The 17891-nt window shown below is 38.1% G+C and overlaps 2 protein-coding genes across 3 annotated transcripts in view; one reads left to right on the top strand and one right to left on the bottom strand.

Annotated features, from left to right (window-relative positions):
• The window catches only part of ESF1 (ESF1 nucleolar pre-rRNA processing protein homolog), a 64523-nt gene extending 51815 nt beyond the window's left edge, over positions 1-12708 (bottom strand). The window contains exons 1-6 of one of the 2 annotated variants that reach the window (XM_014535034.1): positions 12628-12708; positions 10380-11055; positions 5473-5855; positions 4944-5057; positions 2097-2197; positions 627-779 (exon numbers count right to left, since the gene is read on the bottom strand). In XM_014535034.1, the coding sequence (XP_014390520.1) occupies positions 627-779; positions 2097-2197; positions 4944-5057; positions 5473-5855; positions 10380-11013 (1385 nt within the window). In that variant the 5' untranslated portion in view covers positions 11014-11055; positions 12628-12708. The other variant, XM_014535036.1, reaches the window with a different exon arrangement.
• Positions 12709-12713: 5 nt separating this feature from the next.
• Positions 12714-17891, top strand: part of NDUFAF5 (NADH dehydrogenase (ubiquinone) complex I, assembly factor 5) — a 32569-nt gene continuing 27391 nt past the window's right edge. Inside the window, exons 1-2 of the mRNA XM_005860572.2 lie at positions 12714-13042; positions 15752-15792. Of these exons, the coding sequence (XP_005860634.1) occupies positions 12803-13042; positions 15752-15792 (281 nt within the window). The 5' untranslated portion in view covers positions 12714-12802. The remainder of the gene's footprint in view (positions 13043-15751; positions 15793-17891) is intronic.

Below are 17891 nucleotides of genomic sequence, written 5' to 3' on the forward strand. Positions count from 1 at the left end.
CTCTCATCATGTGAGAAGTTCAGGCATATGGCACAGTAAGTTCAAGAGCCAGAATGTGGAATGAGCTTGGTGTGTTTAAGGAAATAAAGTAAAGCCAGCAGCACTGGAGCAAGTCAGGGGTGGGCAAACTTTTTGACTCGAGGGCCACAGTGGGTTCTTAAACTGGACCGGAGGGCCGGAACAAAAGCATGGATGGAGTGTTTGTGTGAACTAATATAAATTCAAAGTAAACATCATTACATAAACGGGTACGGTCTTTTTTTTTTTAGTTTTATTCATTTCAAACGGGCCGTAGTTTGCCCACGGCTGCCCTAGCCGGTTTGGCTCAGTGGATAAGAGTGTTGGCCTGTGGACTGAAGGGTCCTGGGTTCGATTCCAGTCAAGGGCACATGCCTGGGTTGTGGGCTTGGTCCTCAGTAGGGGGTGTGCAGGAGGCCGCCAGTCAGTGATTCTCTCTCATCATTGATGTTTCTCTCTCTCCCTCTCCCTTTCTCTCTGAAACCAATAAAAAACATATATTAAAAAAAAGAGTATGAAACAATACAGAGCACTACCAGTTCTAATATTTTATTTCTTATAATCACATTTACTACAAGATTAAATTGATAAGAGACACTCGAGATTACCTCAGATCTACAAAGGAACAACTACTTTCAAATTCCAGGCCATCACAATCCTCATAAAGTTTAGCGGCTGTTTCAGGAGAATCACATTCTACTACTGCATAACAGTATTTTAGTCGTTTGAATTGATAATCTCTCAATTTTTCTCTAGAGGTCCTAAAAAGGGAAAAACTCATTAAGCTTACTGATACAGGAACACAAATACCTATTTACATTTAAGAAATAAATGCAATTGTTTCAAGAAAAATATATTACAACCTTCATACCAATCTTTTCTTCCTCCATGACTTTGCCTTTATGAACATTAAACACTTAAGTTCAATTTATTATTCTGACAAGGTACAAACTAGGTAATTTGTTTGGAATTTGGTATCTAGAAAAGGAAAGTATAAGAATTATAAGTGCTTACCTGTTATTTTAGTTTTAGAAGTTAATTATTTTGTTTGTTTTGGTACCTCAAAACCCCTTCTCAAATAAAACTGATGGACAAGCACTGTATTATAAAATATACTAGGAAAGCATTAGTTCTAGTTATAAAGAGCGTCTCCATCTGCTCTCTTCTGCCACCAATAATATAGTACTTAACTACCAATTTTATTAAGCGCACACATAGCTCCACCTAGTGGTTTAAAAACTATGTTAATTTTTTTCTATATTACATTAACGTGCCAAAGTTGTTATCAATCTTTTATTTTTGTATTTAATACTCAAGTTAGAAAAATTACATAGCTTGAAGGCAAATAGTTTCAATGCCACTTATGTGGAAAGATATATCCCAGAAAAAGCAATAATTATTTTAATGAATACAGAAACAGAAATACACACACAAAATATTGTAATAGTATGCCACTTCTGATAGACTTTAATCTGCTTTGCAAGTTGTTTTAACTATAAATGGCATGTGTAAACTTTAGTCCTAACTTTTAGTGACTAGAATTCTGAATTAGTAACATGAACTTATAAGGTTTAGTTTTATTATCTACCAGAGGAGCGGTTCTCAACCTGTGGGTCGCGACCCCTTTGGCGGTCGAACGACCCTTTCACAGGGGTCGCCTGAGACAATCCTGCATATCAGATATTTACATTATGATTCATAATAGTAGCAACATTATAGTTATGAAGTAGCAACGAAAATAATTTTATGGTTGGGTCACAACATGAGGAACTGTATTTAAAGGGCCAGAAGGTTGAGAACCACTGTACTAGAGGCTTGGTACACGAAAATTTGTGCATTGGGGGGTGGGGGGGTTGTCCCTCAGCCTGGCCTGCCCCCTCTCACAGTCTAGGAGCCCTCAGGGGATGTCCTACTGCGGCTTAGGTTCGCATGTGCTGAGGCTCACAGCTGCTTGAGCCCACGGCTGCTGTGAGCCCCGGGCCTCGCAGCCGCTGTGGCTTTGTCCGGATGGAAGTCCGAAAGACATTCGCCCTAATTAGCATATTACCCTTTTATTAGTATAGATAGTAATTTAATACCAGTCCTTTTCAGGGGCATCTTCAGGAATACTTAATAACTCGACTGGTCCTTGAACTTGCTCTTCCTTCATCCTCTCTTTTCCAAACTCCGAAAAATATATCTAAATTAGAAAAAATAAAATCAATGCAATTTATACTTTCCTTTTCTTTCAACATCCAGACCTATCTAGGTCAGTAACTCTAATTTACAATTGGACTCAATGAAAACAGCAAGGTTGACTCACTTCCAAACCCACTATAGGAAGCTAAAGCATACTGAGGAATCTCCTTAAAAATGATCATTTTGGCTGGAGAGTAACTGATGTGGGACTTGAGAACAAAAATAGACTATCTCCTCTATTTATCAACTGGGACAAGATGGTTCAGGGCTCCAAGGGAAAAATTTAAAAAACCAAAAACAAGATTCTAAAGGAACTCAATGTAAACATACACATGAAAAATGGTATTAACTAGCTTACATAAAATATACAAAAAATGATTAAAGAAATATCCTATATAATAAAAGCCTAATATGCAAATTGTCCCCTCAGGCAGTCATTCGACCAGGAGACGTGGAGTTTGACCATTCACTATGATGTGCGTTGACGACCAGGGGGAAGCGTGGAACATGGAGGGCGCCAGCGACGCAGCGTTGGCAGCGGGCAGCAGTAGAGGCACTGCTGGCCCTGATGGGCCCCGACGAGAGCGGGACTGCGGCGGGATGATAAAGCAGGTGAGCAGGTGGCGCTAGAACAAGGCAGGTGCGAGCGGGGACCCGACTGCCACGCTGATGGCGACCTGAGGTGGCAGCGGGGGGTGAGGGGGGTCCAGCCCCAACCTATCGCCCACAGACGGCGACCAGTGGCAGTGGTTGGGGGCAGGGCCACCACCCAACTCCCAGGCACTGAGGGAACAGGGCAGGGGGCCCAGCCCCAATCAATTGCTCCACAGGTGGGATGGTGGAGCAGGTGAGGGGGCGGCGCTAGGCCAAGGTGGGGTGCCAGGTGGGGCTGCAGGGCTGCAAGGCTGGGGGCTCAAGCTGAAGCCCGTTCTCCACAGGCCACTCCAAGTGACCCCACCCGTGCACGAATTCATGCACCGGGCCTCTCGTATAAAACATAATGAAAAAAAAAAACCAATTTTGTAATACCTACCTTATCTCTAAATCACATAATTTATTCAATGCTTTTTTTTTTTAAAAGACATTCCTTTTAATAGAAAGGCACTGTCTTACATGACAGTTTTATCACGTACATTAGATATATACGTATGGTCTTGGTATAAGAAAAAGGATTCATCCTCACTAGGATTTGGTATTTTTATATTTTGACTACTTTTGAGTCAAGAAATATAACTGTATGTATGCGGGGACGGTAGGAGGGGATGGAACGGGGCTGGAGGAGGTTAATGGGGGGAAAAAGAGGCCTATATAATACTTTCAACAATAAAGATTAAAAAAAGAAAATATAACTATTAATTTGCATTGTCTTGACACTACTAGGCTTAACATACATTTAACTAATACATATTTTTTGGAATTGTGTGAAATATCCAATTTATCAACTGGGCATGAGTTCTCCTTACTACATTGAGTTGCATATAATAGGATTTGATGTAGAATTTAAAAATATATATGTAATCACATCTGTTGATTCTTTTTGTGTGTGTTTTTTTCCTTTTCTAAGTGTAGAAATTTCTACTACCAATCTCCTAAAACTCAAGATTTAACAAAAACACAATTCTATTTCTGTGGTTTGGTTTTTAATTTTTTCCCCTTTACTTTATCTGGAGTTTATTTGGGGCTCTCATAAGGTTGGGATCTGAACTAAGTTCTCTATACAAAGACTTGTCCCAATGACATGATCTACCTCATCATTTAAACTCTTTTTATCTATACCATTCCATTTACTTGTCCCCTTTTTTTTTTTACCCAAACCTGTTAATTCCCATAGCATTATAAAATGTATAGAAATTATAACTGGTAGGGTCCTTTTATATTGGTATGATTTTTCAAAAATTTATTAGTCATCCTTACTTGTTTATTCTTTTATATGATACTGGTATCCTTTTTCTTAACTTTCTTTTGAAATGAGATTTTGATCGAAACTACACTAAAACTGTAGAACTAACATCTTAAATAATTAAGTATAATAATTATTTAGAGCTGCTTAAGGCACTGTACTACTCAGTGTGAGATCCTTTTCATTCGATCCTTAAAACTACACTAGAAAATAGTATTGTTGTATCTACTTGTCAGATGAGAAAACACATCTGAGAGATTAATAAAATGCCCAAGGTCACATAGCATTTTTCAGAATCAAGATGTGAACAAAAAAGCAACAAACAAATGAAAAGATTTGAACATAGATCTGTGGTACTGCAAAGCGTGGATTCTTAATCATAATGCTGGCTCTCTAAAAATATGGTATCTCAAAATTTAGGTTTTTCAATTTATCCAGTGTTATAGTTTATTTCATATAGGTCATGTGCTTAAGGCAATTCTCAAGGATTTTGTATGTTTCTGATGTTAAAGTAGATTTTTTTCTTAATTGATTAATGCTGGTAATAAAGAATGCAATTTATTTCTAAAATATTTATCTTATACCCCACCCCTTTACTGAGCTTATGATAACGTCTCTATTGATTTGCTTGGGTTTTTTAATTATATACAATCACATAACCCATCAATAGTAACAATTTTACCTCTCTTTCTAACTTTTATTATACCTGCTATATCAGTTTCATGCCTAACTTATTAAATAACTTTCAAATAAATTATTTCCTTTAAAAGGAAAACTATGATTTAAAAAAATGAGAATGAACTTAAACGCTTAGAAATATTTACTTCAAAATAAAATCCATTCTCACCTTTACAGAAAATATAACACCTCCTTTAGGTTTAAATGAATTGAACAGAGCCAGCAAATCTTTTGCCTTTAATCTATCCCAGTCCATGTTGCAAACTGCCAATCGACGTGTAATCTAAGAAATAAAAAAAGAGAACTTCAGCTCACACAATAGTAAAACTGCAACAGATAAACATTTCCTTTAACTTGACAGTTCTTGAATAAGAACATGATAATGATCTGTTTTTTTCACTACCAAATTTGCTATTTTGCCACTCATGCATAAACAAGGTAGTTGAGTATGGTACCCTGTAGCATTTCTAATAGATGCAATGGGATCTGAAATCAAATTATTTTTCCAAAAATTTCATGTAATTTTAATGTAGAACTTCCTTATTTGCTTAGACAGACACTAAGAGGTTTTCATCAGAATCGTAGTTATTATTTAACAATAAAGCGATTCCCATTTAATTTAATGACATCAGTCCCCATCCATAAAAGCTACTTGTATGGTGTTCTTCACAAATTATCTTATTTATTCAAAACATTACCTCATCACTCCGAGGAGCATCTTTATCTAGTTCTCTCCAAGCATGCTCAAAACCAGATTCCTCTGGAAGTAAATCTTCCATATCTTCTTCATCTTCAGAACTAGTTTCTATATTTCCTTTACCTCTTGCAAGATCAGGGCCACTGTCACTTTCATCATCATCCTCACTATCATCATTTTCATCCTCATCCTCCTCATTTTCATCACTGTTATCATCATCAGCTGAAGCTCTACCAATGCCTGTAATCCCATTTTCAGATTCTTCATCACTTCCTATTTCACTAGTGCTTTCTAAATCTTCCTCCAGAACATCTTTATCAAACATTTTTTTACCCGGTGAGTTTTCATAACCATCACTGTGTCTTGCCACTGAGATCGGAACCACTGCAAAAAGATTAAAGGAGGGAGAAATTAAGAAAATATAAACATGGAATTAAATTGAATCCAAGTTATTTCAACCTCAAACCCAGTAAAAAATAAAATTTCTATAAAAGAGACTACAGGAAAATATGAATTCAGGAAAATTCATGCCTAACCAGGTTATTTAATAGAAATCTTAACATTAAGATTATTAATAATAATAATATGGTATCTCAAAATTAAGGTTTTTCAAATTTATCCAGTGTTACAGTTTACTTCATATAGGTCATATGTTTAAGGCAACTCCCAAGGACTTTGTATGTTTCTGATGCTAATAAAAATATGATATTTTTCTTAAAAATGTATACATATACTTTGAATAATTACAAAGACAGTGTTTATTAAAATAAATTTCACTTTCAAAATTGAGCTATCTATCAGCTGTTAAGGTAGTGGTTCTTAACCTTCTGGCCCTTTACATACAGTTCCTCGTGTTGTGACCCAACCATAAAATTATTTTCGTTGCTACTTCATAACTGTAATGCTGCTACTATTATGAATTGTAATGTAAATATCTGATATGCAGGATGATCTTAGGCGACCCCTGTGAAAGGGTCGTTCGACCCCCAAAGGGGTCGCGACCCACAGGTTGAGAACCGCTGTTAAGGCATGTACTCATTTTTTGGGGGACACCCTGTATATACCAGATGATATAAGTAGATTCATAGATTCATTCAATATTTATGGAGTGCCTGCTATGTGGTAGGTGCTTAATATAGAATCATTGGCAAAAGAGAAGAAATCAAAGCCCTCAATGAACTTCCAGTTGAGTGAAGTAGATGGACAGATAAAATCAATCATATCAATACATAGGCCCTGGCTGGATAGCTCAATTGATTAGAGCGCTGTCCCAATACACTAAGGTTGCAGGTTCAACCCCTGGTCAGGGAACCACACAAGAACCAACCAATAAATGCATAACTATGTGGAACAACAAATTGGTGTTTCTCTCTCTCTCAAATCAATCAATCAATAAAAATTTTAAACTACACATTAAAAAATATAATTACAACTAGGATAGGTACCAAGTAGGAATGCTATATAATGCTATGAGTTGGTACTTGAAGGATGAAGAGGGATTAAGTAAACAGCTTGACAAATAGATTAGGGATATGTTCCACACAGCAAGAAAAATACATGGAAAGATCCACTAATAGAAAAAAGCTGGAAAGCATGTCTAGAATGCAGATAGCTAGGAGCCAAGCAATAATTAAAGTGTTACACTATCCAAAAACCATGTAGAAGGTTTGACTTTGTTGTAAAGTAATGAGAAGCCACATGTTTTCAGAAGGAAAGACATCAGATTTGCATATTGAAAAGATTACCTTGACTGTGCTATATAAAACTGACTGGAGGGAGTCCAGAGTAGATGTGAATAGAGAAGTGTAGTTCATACTCAAGGCAAGAAATGAAGATAGCACTAAGTTGGTGGCAGTAGAGATGTAGAGAAGAGAATGGAGTCACTTCTGATTTTAGAGTCAATTAGGAAGTAAAACTAATAGTGATCAGTGATGGGTTTAGTACGGGGCAAAGGAGTTTTGGAAGTGTGAAAGATGAGTCCTAGCTTTTTGGCTTGCAGACCTAGCTGGACAGATAAACAACCAATGTTGGAAAAGAACCAATTTGTTTGTTTGGTAGAAGCAGATTATGAGTTAACTCATAATGGATATGTTGAATTACAAGTACCTTTGAGTCATCTAAGAAGACATAGCAAGAAGACTGCTGGCTTGTAGCTGTAGACTAAATAAAATTTTTGACTTATTCATGTGCAGTGATAACAGGAATTGTGATGTGACTAACATCACCTCTGAAAAGAGTGAAATAATAATTTTAACTTTCCTGCTAAATCTTGAACTTTGTAACTAACTTAGTTACAAAGGGTGGTCCTATAGCAGTGATGGCGAACCTATGAAACACATGTCAGAGGTGACACGTGAACTCATTTTTTTGGTTGATTTTTCTTTATTAAATGACATTAAATATATAAAATAAATATCAAAAATATAAATCTTTGTTTTACTATGGTTGCAAATATCAAAAAATTTCTATATGTGACACGGCACCAGAGTTAACTTAGGGTTTTTCAAAATGCTGACACGCCGAACTCAAAAGGTTTGCCATCACTGTCCTATAGTCTTAAAATAGTCATTCATTGACCAAATATTTATTAAGTATTTAAAAGCACTGAGCTAGGGAAAGGGAAAAGGGAGATGATTTGTAATGTGATCCCATGCTTTTGATGAGTTCATAACCAAAAAGAAATTGTTTGGTGATTTATGAAGCTATATTCTAAAGCACCACAGAGAGAGACACATCTAAATTTGCCTGCAGAGAGGTATTTATAATAAGGAAGGCTTCACAAAGATGCCATTTGATCTGAAACTAAATGGAAAGGATTTTTTAAAGAGAAAAAGTAGGAAATAGGCTTTATTTTAGTACCAAAAAAGAATGGGAGTAATAAAAAATAACTAGGCAGTAGATATGAAAGAATAAAAAGAAAGCATTATTATAAGTTCTGTATATAGGATTAGAAAGACACCATCATAATGGTGAAATAATTTTACTCTAAGATAAGCATCAGAATTCTCTTTTAATCAACATGCTCAGAAATAACATCTTGGGGGCCTATGCCTAACAATTATAGCAATATTTATCAAGCATTAGTCATTTCATACCATTTTCATGGTTTTTGCATATCACCAATATTTTTCATTAAATTGAATATTTTTAAATTAAATTTTAAATATTAGCTTTGTTCTAAATAAAATCCCTGAAATGTGGTAGTTACACTTTTTCCTAAGATGCTGAAGTAAATACATAACTATTAACATAAAAAAAGTTTTGAATATCTCACATATGACATCTTTTCACATGATAGTAATACTACATATCACACTTTGGGTGTGATACATGGGAGATTTAAAGAGATGTAGTATTTTAATATTTTTTGACAATATTAGATATATTTGGAGTATTCAATTTTTGCTCAGAGCCCACCACATACAAAGCCTTATGCTAGATAATGTGGGATTGCCTCTATTCTTAAATGGTACTGCTCTATTAGCGATTGTAAACACTACTTATCCAGTTCCTTAAAAAACAGTTTTATCATTTTCCACCTAATTATAAAATTGTTCATTACAAAAAAACTAAGAAAATATAAAGAAAGAAAAGAAAAGATGACTAGCAATTTTTCATTCAGAGATAACTGGATGGTTATTTTGGTACATAACTCCCTAAATTTGTTTTCTATGATATATCCCCTAATTATTTTTAAGTAGCTAATCATACCATTTATGCTATTTTGTAGCCTATTTTTAAAACTGCATATATCATAATCACACTTGGATGTACCATAACTTACTTATTAATCGATCCCCTCATAATTTGTTATCATTTAAAAAAATATATTTTTTTATTGATTTCAGAGTTAAGGGAGGAGAGACAGAAATATCAATGAGATAGATACATCAATCGGCTGTCTCCTGTATGCCCCTACTGGGAATCGAACTCGCAATCTGGGCAGGTGCCCTGCTCGGGAATGGAACCATGACCTCTTGGTTCCAGGTTGACACTTAACCATTGAGCCACATCAGCCTGGCTAAATTTTTTATATTGATTACACATTGAAATAATGTTTTATATACTGGCTTAAATATAATATATTAATATAATTAATTCCACCTGCTTTTTACTTTTTAACATATTTTATAGGAAATTCAAAATTAGATATTTCCATTGGACAGTGCTACTTTTAAAAAAATGTTTATTAAATTTATTGGGGTGACTGAAAAATACTGCTTTCGACCAGGGCTCCAGTTTAGAAAGCTGTCTTTTGCAATAGAGGATCTGCAAAAGGGCAAGTTAGGCTGAAATCAAGGCAAACTCCACTCTCTAAGCAATGCACTGTGTAGAAAAGCTATGTCTACTCATGTTAAGAGAACCTGTTGCTTCACTTAAATATGCTGTCCCTCACCAAACTGTGAGTTCTGTGTGTTCAGGAGGGCATACCTTTTTCTAATTTTCACAGACATTATATAAGCTAACAGTAGCCCTGAGAGGGGAACCATGTCTTACTCATGGTCTATCTACTAAATGCTAATCACTTATAGTAGTTAAATGAAGAAATAAATGAGTACCCAATTCTATTATCTTCTTCAGGCACAACTCTTCTTATCATTTGATGAGAACATAACAACACTTTATCTGATTAGAGAATACAGCTCTTCCTAGTGCTCACCACAAATCCAATTTATTGTTTAACCTCAGGACTCAATTTTTTATATCTCTTCTAGCCATTATAGCACTAAATCAAATATTAATAATGATTATATGGTTTTTTCTTTCGTACCTTTATACTTTTAAATAAGCACTGGATACACCCCATTATACTGTAAAAATACTTATTGAATAGGCTTACATTTAAAAAAGATTAGAATAAATATAAATAATGTAATACCAAGGAATCCTTAATTTATTCCAACAAACCTGATTGCATTTCTCTTCTTGTCTTAGAATACTTGATCTTGGGAGATTTCACAATTTCAGAAGTGCCTGAGTCTACTGTCCTTAGACTTCCTTTGGGACACAAGTCTGTATTATGTTGAACATTACTTTTTTCCCCTTTTGCACTTTTTGGCATAAATTCTTCACTATCTTTCTTGGGACTTATTTTTGAATCTACCTTCTTATATTTGCATGAGTTTTTCATTTTCTGAATTTTGTCAGAGTTATCCAAATCATTTTTATTTCCAGAATCCTTTTGGTTAATTTTCTTGGTTTCTTTCTTTTTCTCAACTAGATTTGATTCAATTTCATTTTTCTGGGGTTTTTTCTTCTTTATTTTCTTTTGGTTTAATGCTTTGTTATCTTCATCTGAGAGATCTGAATCAGAATCTGAAAGATCGTAAAAACGTTTCAAGTCCTCTGTAGTGCTGTGGGTGATGGGGCGTCCTCTTTTATCCACAGTATAATTCAACTTGAACTTTTTGTCATGAAACATTGCTCGAAATCTCTTGTCAATTTTGACTTTTCGATCCTTTTCTGGCATTTCCCAAAATCTTGGGTCCTTTGTAACCCGCTTAAACCGCGGGTCACTCATTATCTCTTGTTTGGATGACATTTTTAAATGTCTGACTGGACAAATGCTTGAAGAAACCAAATACTGAAAAATAAAACAAATGTTACAATAATGAAGGCTTAGTAATATAATTAAATGAGATGTTTCAGGAAAAAATACTAATTCACAATATAGTCTAAGTTAAATGCAAATAAAAGTAAAAAGTTTAATTTCATTTAGAAACTTAGTCTGAGTCACATGCAGAAAACCAAAAGCTATCAGAATATCCCTTTGAATCACAGAGTACTTGAAAAAATAAATTTAAGGCGAAAGCAAGCAGAATTCTGGGACAAATGCTTACTAACCAACTGTACTCACTTAGAATTTCTCTATTTCTGTTTGTATAACTGTATGCATTACAAGTTAAAAGCTAATGTAATTAAGATTCCCAAGCTTCAACTGGTCTCATTTTTTTCTTCACATTCTGGTCCCACTCACTCTGTCAATCCTTGCCTTATGTTATGACAAACAGCCTTTAGTTCTACAAGGCTAATCTCCTAACAAAATAGACCAAAATCAAGTAGGGTTTAGCTCACAAAGCTCCCTCTTTAGATCCGACCATCCTTCAAGAACCAGGCAGTCTCACTCTAGTTAATAAATATGTCTTTCTACGACTTCTTATTCTAGAAGTGACCAAGGCCCAAATGGGCTGATCCCGCTCCGCCCCCTAACATATTAGAATACGTGTGTATGTAATTAGCACTGTTTCCTGAAAATAGTCACTAATGGTTTAGTATCTCTCGATTTGAAATTTTGTAAAGAGTCCAAAGCCATTGGTTATTAAGAGCAAAAAGTAACTAACCAAACAGGATAGTGTGCTTTGTTTCAAAAAAGCAAGGCTTGACGATACAGCTGTATTTTTACCCTAAAATTTTAAAACAATATTTATACGCCAAGAAAAATCATAGGTTTCAATAACCCTCATGCACACTTAAAAGTAGTATGAATGCCTTAACCGGTTTGGCTCAGCGGATAGAGCGACGGCCTGAGGACTCAAGGGTCCCAGGTTCGATTCCGGTCAAGGGCATGTACCTTGGTTGCGGGCACATCCCCAGTAGGGGGCGTGCAGGAGGCAGCTGATAGATGTTTCTCTCTCATCGATGTTTCTCTCTATCCCTCTCCCTTCCTCTCTATAAAAAATCAATAAGATATGTATATTTTTTAAAAAGTAGTATGAATAACAGCGTGCCAGGTGGTGTTCTGCGAGTTTTAGATGTGTTAAAGCATTTACCCCTTTGAACAGCCTTACGAGATGGGTACCATCTCATCCAACGACCAGAGGTAATGCATGCACACGCTTAGAAGGAGAGCATTGGGCAAACTTCCGATATCCAGAGCGGGGATGGCGGCCCGACCTCACCTCCGACGGACGCTCTCAGCTCTGCGTCCACCCTCCCTGACACCCACCCTCTAACGCGGGGAACACCAGGGTGGGCCGGAACGAGGGTCTCCTTCCCAGCTCCCAAGCCTCAGGACGCTGCTACAGGACCTGCGAAGGACCAAGGGAGTCTGACAAATGAGGCCGGAAAGCAAAGAAGAAGGGAGCATCCCTCACGATTCCTGTCACAGACTGTTCCTGCCCCCTCCACAGTCCCGGTAGAACCGTATCCCACTCACCTCCTGGGAGCCTTCTCCAAGCCTCACGTGGGACCGCACCCACAATCCTCTGCGTGACGCTCCGCCGTAATGGCAGGCGACCTGGGCCAAACTACCTCCGCTTTCCCTCCGCGAAGAGCTCTAGAGTAGTCGCCGAAGCTGCGGCGGCGCATGCGCGCGACAGGCGCGCCAGCAAATGGCACTATTCCGGGAGATGCTGCCGCTGACCGGGTTCTGGCTCCGGTGGCGGCGACCTTCGGTGGCGGGGGTCCCGGGGAAGAACCTTGGTGTCCGAAAGGTCGCCTCTGGCGTCTCTCCCCCGGGCAGCGCCTCGCCCAGAGCTCTAAATATCTTCGATCGGGATTTGAAGAGGAAACAGAAGAACTGGGCGGCCCGGCAGCCCGAGCCTATGAAGTTTGAGTACCTGAAGGAAGAGGTGAGTCCGCGGGGCGGGGGAGGGCGGCGCCGAGCCTGGGCTTTGGCCCGAAGCTCTGGCCTGGTCCCGACCGACCCCATCTCGCCGCGTGACCTTGAGCAGCGCCCTGCCTTTCTGGGCCTCTGCTCTAATCACGGAAGGGCTGGGCTCGGATATTTGCAAGATGCACATTCACTCATTCATTCATCCACTCATTCATATTGCTTGAATTATAGATATGCCCAGGGCAAAGTAGACCGCTGCCCTCAATAGATTTCATTCTTGTGGGAGGCGAGACAGTGAACAAAAAATTGATGTCAGCTAAGAAGTAAGGTGAGATAATAAGGTGAAGTGGTATAGTGACTGCGATGGTCAGGGAAGGCCATCGACAGACGATCTGATGAGGCACTAGAATCCACCCTGAGCCTAGTTCGTTAGCTCAGTGGATGGAGCTTCGCTTTCGGACAGAAGGGTCCCAGGTTCCATTTCGGTCAAGAGCACATGCCTGTGTTGCGGGCTCGGTCCCCAGTAGGGGGCGTGCAGGAGGCAGCTGATCAATGATTCCCATCATTGATGTTTTTATCTATCCACTCTCCCTTCCTCTCTGAAATTAGTAAAGATATATTTTAAAAAAGAAAAGAAAACCAATACTCTTAAAAAAATAATAATAATAATCCACCCTGAGATCTGGGGAGGAAGGCTTTGCAGGCAAAGGGAAAGACAAATGCAGAGCCCCTGAGGCCGAAAGGACCTCGTTGAGCCCCCTGGTGAGAGTGTGGGAGAGGAGGGCAGGGTGGGCCCAGGTTGTAAGAGCCAAAAGGGGTAAAGACTTCGGGTTTTCTTCTCTATCTCAGCTCCCCATTTAATATGGTAATCTCTGGCCACATGTGGCTACTGAGCACTTCAGATATGGCTAGTCCATAAAGTGCACTGGATTTCAGTGACGTATGGAAAAGGATGTAAAATATTTCACTAATAACTTTTTATATTGATTCCATGTTGAAATTACATTGTTTATATATTGGGTTAAATGAATATGTTAATTTCTCCTGTTTCTTTTAATGTAAAGTGGCTACTAGGAAAATTTAAACTATACATGTGGCTCTTACGGTTTTCCATTGGCCAGCACTGCTGTAGAGGAATGTGAGGCGGTTGAATGGATTTTAGCAGTGGAGTGGTAGGATCTGATTTTTGTTTGGGGAAGATCAGATTAAGATACATTAAGATCTCTCGTTTGTCTGTGCTGGTTTGAGAGACCTCCTCTTCTCAGCCCAGGTAGACTAGAGACTGAGGGTTTTCTACTCTCTCAATAGAAAGTACAAAGCTGAGGCCTATGTAGTTGGTTCTTTAGGGGTCGAGCAAAATAGAAGTCAAGTAACAAACACGGAGCTCCTACTTTGGTCAGAGCTCTGTGCAAGCCCTGGCCTGATCTGATCATTGATTATCTTCTCAGAGTTCATGATGACAAGTATTTAGAAGATTGGCATTCCTAGCCAGTCTTCTCCACGAAAAGCTCCTGTATTACAATTAGACTGGGGCCTGGCCAATGTACAGGACTAGAATAAATGAAACAAAGTATATGAGAGTTCTTTTTATAATAAATACAAGGTATTCATATTGGGCATAATGTCCAAAGTGGACTCTGGGAAAAGACTTCTGTTGTACCTCCTCCCTTCTCCACTCCTACCCCCCAAACAGATACACATATGTTCTAAACTTTCAGGTCCAACTAGAAACTCCGGGGTGTTTATGAGGGAATGAGTAGAATGTGGGAAATACTAGGCTCCTGCATTCATTTCTGCTGGGTGAAGCTATACCAGCAAAAGGAGGAACCTTTTGCCCTAACCGGTTTGGCTCAGTGGATAGAGCATCGGCCTGCAGACTGAAAGGTCCCAGGTTCTATTCCGGCCAAGGGCATGTACCTTGGTTGCGGGCACATCCCCAGTAGGAGGTGTGCAGGAGGAAGCTGATCGATGTTTCTCATCGATGTTTCTAACTCTCTATCCCTCTCCCTTCCTCTCTGTGAAAAATCAAAATATATTTTTTAAAAAAAAGGAGGCACCTTTTTTATGACCTCTTTTAAATTAGGGTGGGGTTGGGAAAGGCGTGGGAATTACAGTTTCTTTCAGAATTGGCTGACTTTTTCTAATTGGAAAACATTACACAGGGAAGTTGTTTACTCATTTAGGAGTTCTACAGAATTTGTTAGTAGTCATCAAATGATAGAGTTTTTAATTGAGTGATTAAGTTTACATACTGATCTGTAATACACCCCAGCTAATTTAATACTTTTTCACTTTTATATACAATATGCTATAATCTGTGAGTAATTAATGTTTCTATTATGTTCCTGTTGATTTTCATTCTTGTGCTCTTATACGTATATAGCCTTTATATAAAATATAAAATATAAAGGCTATATACGTATATATGGCACACACACACACAGAATATAGTATATGTAGAATATGTTTAGTCTTGATTTTCTTTAACTTGAATTCTGAAGTAATTTGCCTCAATTTGTTTCCTGGGATATTTTATTTCTTATGTTCCTATTTAGCATTTGAAAAGAAAGTTGCTATAGTCACATTGAAGTGGGGATAAAGTACTTACAAACATGCTGAAATATAAATAACCTATGGATTGTTAAATACTAGAAGAAGAGTGTTACTTCTCTGTTAAACCTACTCATCTTAACTTGTGTACATCATTGTTTCTTCAATCCTTCAGGTTGGAAGTCGGATTGCGGACCGTGTATATGACATAGCCAGGTAGGTGATGATAAATACATAACAAAATACAATCAACTTTGACTGGAGACTTGAAAGATTAAATGATGAGAGTTTGATATCTGGAATGACCGAATCTGGATGAATTTATTACTAGGATTAGTGATTTTAATCCCTCTCTAAGTCTCTTCCTTTTCATGTGTAGAGAGCAAGTGTTCTTCATTAAAGAAAGAATGAATGGGAAGCAAAAGGCTTAGCTTCCCTCTGAGCCTGAATGACTGATCCACTTGACTTAGCCAAAAGCCAGTAATGGAAAAATAGCTCCAAAAATGGAGATAAAGAATTGACTGCAGCCAGCTGGTGTGGCTTAGCAGTTGAGCCTCAACCTATGAACCAGGAGGTCATGGTTCGATTCCCAATCAGGGCACATGCCTGGGTTTCGGGTTCAATATCCAGTAGGGGGTGGTACAGGAGGCAGCTGATCAATGATTCTTATCATTGATGTTTCTATCTCTCTCCCTTCCTCTCTCTGAAATCAATAAAAAATATATTTTTTGAAAGAATTGATTGCATGTGAATTTTTAATATTTACTAAACCTAGCTTTAAAAGTTTAATTAAAAATAGCAACAGAATCCTTTATCATCTCAGCAAAGGAGAGTCTACCTAGATTTGTTTCCCAATCAGGCTAGAAGAGAATTTGCCTATTTTATCTTAAGTATTCTTAATGGCAATAACTGATCTATGATAATTATATAGAGGCAGATTTGAGAAAAGAACACTTTCTTTAAGTAATTATTAAAATCTCGGTGGATATTGCTCTATATTAGGCATAGTGAAAACTTTACAGATTTGAATTTATAACTACACTAGAGGCCCAGTGCATGAATTTGTGCACCATTAGGGTCCCTCAGCCTGGCCTTTGGGACCAGGCCAAAACCAGCTCTTCGACATCTCCCGAGGGGTCCCGGATGCGAGAGGGTGCAGGCCAGGCTGAGGGACCCCACCGGTGCACGATTGGGGCCAGGGAGGGCTGTAAGAGGCTGGCCAGCAGGGGAGGGACCGCGGGAGGGCTCCAGCGCCTGTCCAGCCTGTCTCGCTCAGTCCCGATTGGCCGGACCCCAGCAGCAAGCTAACCTACCAGTTGGAGTATTTGCCCCCTGGTGGTCAGTGCACGTCATAGCGAGCAGTTGAGCGGCATATCATTAGCATATTACTCTTTGATTGGTTAACAAATGACTGGACACTTAGCATATTAGGCTTTTATTTTATAGGATGGTGGAACCACATCTTTGCGTAGAATTACTCTGTGATGTTAGTAAATCACTTTTTGTGCTTTTTTGTTTGTTTAAAAAACATCATTAAATCAGACCAATATCAGATGAATTTATTACATTTGTCTATAAAAAAGAGAATTTTGTAAAATCACAAACTCTTTCAATCATATTTTAGCTATATCCTTGCTACTTAATAGTGTGGGGATGATTTAATTTCATAAGGTTAATAAAAGCTTCATTGTTACAAATAATTGCCCCTATTTCATCTGTTTCATTAGTTCCATTATTTTAAAGATCTAAAAAATAGCTAATTCTCTATACTATTGTCATTTTATTTGCCTGAACTTTAGGCCATTTGTGATTTAATAAATTAAACAAATTTTCCAAATCTGTGAATTTAATAAATTTTTTAAGTCATACTATTGAAAAAAAGAAGTTTGTGTAAAGAAATATGATTATGGATAAAAGCATGTCTTAAACGAATAGTAACTCTTTGGAATTAAATTATCTCTATATATAAAAAGCTAGGTGTCTGTCCATCTGACCAGTAGCTATGATGTGCACTGACCACCGGGGGGCAGACGCTCAACACAGGAGCTGCCATGACATGCACTGGCCATCTACACTAATAAAAGAGAAACATGGTAATTAGCGTACGACCGCTACTCTTCCCATTGGCTAATCAGCATATACTTATGCAAATTAACTGTCAGCCAAGATGGCGGCCGGCAGCCATGCACTGAAGCGAACAGGGAGGCTTGCTTGCTCCAGTGACTGTGGACTCCAACGTTCCCTGCCTGACTTGCCGGCCTCTCAGCTGCAACTCTAAGCAACTATGTTGCAAATATAGAAGCTAAACAAAACCC

Source organism: Myotis brandtii, unplaced genomic scaffold, assembly GCF_000412655.1.
Source record: "Myotis brandtii unplaced genomic scaffold, ASM41265v1 scaffold137, whole genome shotgun sequence".
In the NCBI taxonomy this organism is placed as follows: Eukaryota; Metazoa; Chordata; class Mammalia; order Chiroptera; family Vespertilionidae; genus Myotis; species Myotis brandtii.